Below are 7,175 nucleotides of genomic sequence, written 5' to 3'. Positions count from 1 at the left end.
CTATGTTCGTCTTTTGGCATGAAAGGACAAATTCAGATAACATTTGTGAATGTAGCTGTCTTAATGAGTATCATGGTAAACAACTGATTATGTCTTAACCGAATGTAAAAATTTTATTGCATTCTGTCTAAAGCCTGCCTAATAAACACTATCCATTTTGAAGTCATAAACAAAAGAAGAGAAAATCACTCACTTGTAACTTCTGTTATTTTGTAAAAAAAAGAAAAAAGATTAATCCATATTTAATTTTAAATAAATTACTTTTTTTGCCAAAAAATCTTAGTGTTGAGCTCTTCTATTGAAGTAAGTTTAAGGTTTATTATGGAATTTAGATTTCCTGAACAACTTTTACTAAAATTACTTCTTCATTAACAGACAGTAAATCAAATGTGAGAAGTTTAAAATGCAGCCTTGCATTATATCTTAAAGCAGGTAAGCTCAAAGATGATTATTTGTTACACCTGACCTAGATTATAAACATGTGAATATTAGCCAAAGCAAAATTCTTATGCCAGACAGGAGGCTGATGGACCATTCTAAGGGCCCAATATATAGTAATTTCCTGAATATAAGCACCATGCATTGTTTTATTCACCGTGTTTTATGCAAACAAAAAATGACATGTATAGTCCTCACGGATGCATTAACCTCAGAGATTATGTCCTTAGTTAATCAACCATACTTATTCAGGGGAGCTTGATGAACGTGCAGCTCTCTTTCAGCAAAGCCCATGGGCGGAAATCCCGGGGGGGTCGGGGGGGACAGGACCCCCCCTATCTGAGGGTTGTCCCCCCTAAATTATCATTAGAATATGTGTATTGAAAATAATTTAATGATTTATAATACTTAAACTAGTTGTGTAAGAAGTGAAACAATACAAATGCAAACGGAGCAACAACAAAAAAACGTTTTAAATATTTGGATTCCCCCTCCCTTGCCTCACAGTGGTTTGGTCCACTGCCCACGCCCCTTTTACCTCACCACCACACATTCCGGTGGTAGAGAAGTGTACGGAGCCGACGCGTTAATAAGCTATATACAATACAACGTTTCCCATCACTTATCAGTTTATCCTCATATGTTTTAAAACTGGACTATTTTGACATATAAACATGAACATATTTCGTTTTCTGAGAACAGAAGCAGATAAACGATCAAGAAAACATTTTTATGCATTCATGCAGAGGTGAGGCAGAGCTGAAAGTAACAAATTACATTTACTCACCTTGCTGTAACTGAGTTTTTTGTGTACTTTTACTTTGAGTAGTTTTTAAAATCTGTACTTTACTTTTACTTAAGTATGTTTAAAGTATTGTTGGTTACTTCGCTACATGTTAAATCATATCCGTTACTGAGTAAAAATAAATAAAAAAGTAAGGTGATAAAGACGCGCCACGGTCGGATGATTGATTGATGGGCGGGGGAACGCGCAAAAAGAACCATGGAGAGGGACGAGACAGGCGCAGGCTAATGCAGACCCTCAATTCAATTCTTACGAAAGAAACCCCTGGCCATTGACGCAAAGCGATTGTTTCATTCAGGTAGGGTTCATGCTCTTGAGTACGGAGTTTGAGAATTGCCGACCGTGTTTAACCGCTAATTTGCACGATGCATTTTTAATACATGCGCATTATCTTCCGAGGTCTAGCAGCTTCGCGTCAAGTCAAACAACTTGAGAACGTCCTCGAGAATGCGCAGATCATTAGACATTGCAGAGAGAGAGAGAGCGCGAGAGAGATAGATTGAAAGACATCAGGTACACAGGTCTGGGAGCTAATAAACGTGTAAAGGATGTATAGTGTATAGCCATGGCACTCATCTCATTATATGTTCATTTATGTATATAGTTTAATAACAATGTATGTTACCAGCAATACATCAATTACAACCTTCATATAATGATTGTATTTACTAGCTGCTGACCTCATATTATTTTTGCTTCAAAAGTGCATAACTCACCTGTAAAAATCATTAAATAATTCCATAAATGTTTCTTAGTTATAAAAAGCTTTTTATTTTATTAACATTTGTTATTGCACTTTAATTGTAGAGATGTTTACAATTAAAAACATAGTTTGAGATGTATATATCCTTCCTTTGTGAACTATACTAGAAACCTCTCCCCGCTGTAAAAAAGTAACTCTTAAAATTAAAATGACTTTTTACTTGAGTAGATTTTTAGACCAGTAACTTTACTTTTACTTAAGTAAAATATTATTAAAGTAACTTTACTTTTACTTAAGTAACATATTATTAAAGTAACTTTACTATTACTTAAGTAGAAAATTGTATTACTCTTTTCACCTCTGCATTCATATGTATTAAAATTAAATTTGCGTCCGTTCATAGAGAAAGAGAAACGTTTTCTATCTGTACCCATTTCCTTGCAAGTACAATTTTGCCTGTATTATTGGTGTCCCCTTCAAAAATTGTTCTTGAAAAATTTTATGTTTATTGTCCCCCCCAACATTTAGATGAGATTTTCGCCCCTGGCAAAGCCCTGGTCATAACAATCACATAATAAATCAAATAGTCAAAGTAACATTTAACAAAAATAAACTTATCAAAACATAAAGAAACTTGCCAGAAACACAAAGAAACTTATCAAAACAAAAACATCAAACATTTGGAAATGAATGTAGTCGGTGTAGGTTTAGATGTTAAGAGGCTTGTGGTGTCCACCGGCCAAAATTTCCAGTAGGCCGCTACAAGCGCATGTTTCGGGAGAAATCTCACTCCAGACAAATCACCAAAGTTGGCAACCCTGCTGTGTTGTTATATTTTTAACATTGCTTAATCATATTTATATCAAATTTGGTGGGTGTCATCACAATCATGACCCGAGGCACCATCTATTGTTTCGGTGCAGTGCCCCCTAGTGGTCATGTCATTTGAAGCTATATCTCCACATTGCTTTATCATATTTACACCAAATTTGGTGGGTGTCATCACAAACATGACCTGAGGCAAAATCCATTGTTTCTGCACAGCGCCACTTAGTTGTCTCAAGATTTAAAAAATTGCTATTTTTGCCTTAATCTACTGAAAACTTAGATCTAAAATCATGACAGCCATTACTGATACTTCATTATGTGCATTTTTGGCTTGTCCCCGGCATTGTTGCTTTGCAGTTATATTTGTATGTGAAATTTATCAGAGTGTATCATTAAAGTCATTATTTGCTTTTTGGAGTTACTATAAGAGCATTTTTTTAGCCGGGGGTGGGGGGGCACAAAAGTCAATCTCGCCTAGGGCAACCAAAGGGCTAGACCCGGCCCTGGGTATAGCTTAAGGGACAATTTAAGAAAGACAGAGCTAAAGAAGGTTTTGGGAAACAGGGCCCTGATAACGAACGTTTAGGACATTTAAATGGAAGCGGATGGGCCTCTCTGTATCATTTCTTATTAAAAGGGCGATTTAACTCTTGCTATTCATGGTATATAAATGTACATACAGTACACACAGTGTTCCTGTACAACTGATGTAATGTTTGTTTTTTAATATATGAAAAACTGGTAAAACTGTTTTCATATAAATGTTATATATTATTTTCATTACTACTTTTATTTTTTACTAAATATAGAGTAAATGTATGTGCTACAAAATATATGTTTTCATAGAAATTAATCTATTAGATAAACAATTTATGCATTTAAAATGTTTTTCCTACAATTTTATTTTATATTTGAAGTTATTTAGCAAATATAAAAAAACTTTTTAGGGTCAATTTGACCCCAAAACATTAAAAGTGTTGCTAAATTTTGAACATAACAGGAGGGTTAAGAGGGAGGCGTTATAAGAGCTTTTTAAACCTTCCATGTAATAGGATTATTTATTATGTCAAGTTATTTGCCTCTGTGCCATTTAAAAAAAAAAAAAAATTCTATTGTTTACAGAAAAAATATGTGCCATAAAAAGAACATTTTATTAAGATCATTTATTATCATCTAAATTGATACATTTTTAGATCAAAGGTTGATTTAATAAAGAATGTTGCACTTTACTAGGTTTCTGTCAATGTGCAGGATTTCGTAACCTGTACATCAATAAAAAACAGGTTTTCTTTTTGGTGACAGGTGATGATTTATAACCATTTAGTCTCAGCTCAACAGCAATGTAAATCTTATTTAAAACACACAGAAGAATATTTCTGACTCTTCTTAAGGATCTTAAAATAGTCATTACAGGTTTTTTTAAGAATTTAGCGAAAGTGTACTTTGTCTACTGTAACCTGATTCATAATATAGTTTGTGCATTCTTTTGTAAGATATACTAAGGACTAAATACAGTATATTCCTGTAGTCCATAGGGACTAATATACAAGAACATCTTCTCTCTGAGACATGCAAAAATCAGGCTGTAGGCTCTCAATTGTGCAATCAGATGTGTCCATGGTGCAGAGGCTGCAATCGCAGCTAAGAGCCACCGGGTAGGTGATATGGGGGTCCACTCCTGGAGGACAACCTGGCAAGCGGATGGTTTCATAACGTACATCCCGGTAGGTGCAGACATGCTGATAGACAGTGGAAAATGGGCTTTTGTATACAGGCTCCTAAAAAATAACAAGATAATTTATTATGTATTTCACCATAATAATGTTGCTTTTATGTATATTTCTATGGTGCTTCTTACAATTTTGCATTGATGCAAGACATCTATAATATAGGAATATGATAAATAAAAGATAATGATAATGTGTGTTATATACAGTATAACTGTAAATACTGTATACTTGTTTGACCTTAAACGAGTCCCCACTTCGCCAACCCACAGGTCTGATAATCTTTATACACGCTGCTGCTCCACTCATCACACCCAGGTCACCCCATTACACACATCTGATCACTTCCACATGACTCTCAATCTTGACTTATTCACCCCAGTCACTGCACAGGATCCCCAACTGGTCACGTTCCAGCGCAACCTATGTACGCTTTCCCCCTCCCGCCAATCCTCTGTAGTCTCCTCCACGCTCCCTCCCCCTAACCAACTCTGTCTATTAAATACAAACAACAACACCAAAACACTACAATCCACACTTACTGTACATCTTTCTTAGACAAATTTTGCCCTTTGACATCTGCACCAGCCTGGGCTACCTCTTCTGCCCCTTGGCTATATGATGTTCTCCATGAGCATCGATGCAAGCTCAGGGTCACGGAGAGGAAGTGGCGCAGATCGAAAGATCCTGCTAATCTCTGTCTTTATCAGTCTCTTCTGGCCTCTTTCTCCACGGATGTCTCCTCTGCTAAAACTTAGTACTATTAATCTAAAATTAGAAACTCACCTGACGCTCGTGCTCTCTTTAAGACCGTCTCTATCTACTCTTCTTTGTCCGCCCCCCCACTTTCATCTGATTTAACGACTGACCATTTTGCTTCTTTCTTTGTGATGAAAATTAACACTATCAGCAGTCTGTTCTCTATCCCGTCGCCTCTTGCACATGCTCAAACTCCTGATGCATGCTCGCTCCCCTCTATCTCTCTCCTATCTGAAGCAGATGTTTCCAAGATCTTTGCTTCTAACCACCTGCTTTCCTCCTCCTTTTACTGGTAAGTTGACTGACCTGCTCCGTTCTTGGCAAATATTTTTGTGATTTTGCAGCATCTCGCTGTCTGTGACCAGAGCTTTTCTTTCTATTTGCTCGCTTTCTCTCTGCTTCTCCTTTGCGCTGCATATTTTTCAGATATAGCCAAAAAAGCCAGTGTGCTGTCAGCGTAAGGTCATGTGGTGACATTTTCGCACTGCGTGTGCCTGATTTGGAGATTTTTAGGGATCCATCATTTATGGGCATATTTGAGGTCACATTTGTAGGCTGCATATGTCATCAAGACTGTCTTATTTCAGAATATTAACAATTATAAAGTTTATTATTATTCTTAATTCATCGTAAATTGTTGTATTATGTGTATGACTTTTGAATGTAATGCTCAGGCTTGATGACGTATGCAACCTGCATATGCGATCTCCGGAGGCTTGCTAAATGGTTTGAGAAATGATCACGTCAACCTGATCTGACTGCACAGCAGGCCAGAACGACCGCCAGGTCACCGGAAAATATCCCGGTGCTTCAGATGGCCAGTCCGCCTCTGAATATGACACACAGAGCACTTAGCACATTCTGCTAAATTGCAAGTGCCACTGCAATCCGAAGTTTGCAGACTAAATTAGTTTAGAATTTACCTTTATAATAAATCATAAACATAATAAAGTCAGAATCAAGTAAGGTGTAGAACAAATCTGTACCACAAATAGTTAAGTCAGACAACCATGAGTGAGCTATAAAAAAAAAACTATTGCCAGAATTGTTAACTTTGTCTTTTAAATAACAAACACGTCACAACTTAATAATAGACATTTAAAAGGAAAAAAGTACCTTTGTTAGACAGTGGCCACTACAGATGGTGGTCTGAAACACCAGGCATTTTGGACAGCCCTCCTTTTCCACAGCCACAGTCTCATTAACTGGTTCACAAGATGGAAGAAAAGAGCTTTGAGCAGAAACTAGCATGACAATTAAACAAAATAAAAGGATGAGGGTGTAGTTTTGAACAACTGACATCCTGAAAAAATAAAAACAATTTACCGTTAGGTCCCAAGCAAAAATGTGAACAGGGTGCATACTTTTAAATTTTTTATATTTATTATATAATTTTTGTTATTTTGCGAAAATTGTTTACTAGACTTACTTGTCGGTATCTCTAGTGCTCAGCAGGCTGTTGTACGTTGCTCTAAGCAATCTGAATAACAGAACATGTGGGTAGATTTATATAGGACAAGGAAACCAACAGTAACCAAACATTTTACCAAAAACTGACCTTAAATTAATCACACGGATCTCATGTTTTTCCATTCTGAGATGACAACTCTCAATTTGCCAGGTCAGAATAACATGGACACTTGCTGCTTATCCAGTGTGTCACATGAAGAGCTTTATATATTTTATCTCATCTAAAACATCCTTTGCCATTATCTGCTTGGATCAAATTCCATGGCCGCTATGTAACAAAAGGACAGGGTCAGTACATAATCAAGGTCTTAGTGCATGCTCTCACATTTCACTGTGCCATAATAATGTTCCTTAAACATTTTTTTGTTTGTTTTTTTAGGGCCTTTTCATGCCTTTATTTGGATAGTATTGAAGTAGAGAGTAGACAGGAAAGTGTTGGGAGGAG

At 36.4% G+C, this 7,175-nt stretch overlaps 1 protein-coding gene across 1 annotated transcript; it reads right to left on the bottom strand.

The window, feature by feature from the left end:
• Nucleotides 1-4,004: 4,004 nt before the first annotated feature.
• On the bottom strand, nt 4,005-6,562 carry lhb (luteinizing hormone subunit beta). The gene is made up of 2 exons (XM_065258027.2): nt 6,377-6,562; nt 4,005-4,552 (listed from the first exon to the last, which is right to left on the bottom strand). The coding sequence occupies exons 1-2, from the start codon at nt 6,560-6,562 to the stop codon at nt 4,313-4,315; spliced, it is 426 nt and encodes a 141-aa protein (XP_065114099.1). The 3' UTR covers nt 4,005-4,312.
• Between the last annotated feature and the right edge of the window lie 613 nt (nt 6,563-7,175).

The sequence above is a fragment of the Paramisgurnus dabryanus genome, chromosome 9 (assembly GCF_030506205.2).
Source record: "Paramisgurnus dabryanus chromosome 9, PD_genome_1.1, whole genome shotgun sequence".
In the NCBI taxonomy this organism is placed as follows: Eukaryota; Metazoa; Chordata; class Actinopteri; order Cypriniformes; family Cobitidae; genus Paramisgurnus; species Paramisgurnus dabryanus.
Note: the sequence above shows the minus strand (reverse complement) of the source record. Positions and strands in the feature narration are given on the sequence as shown.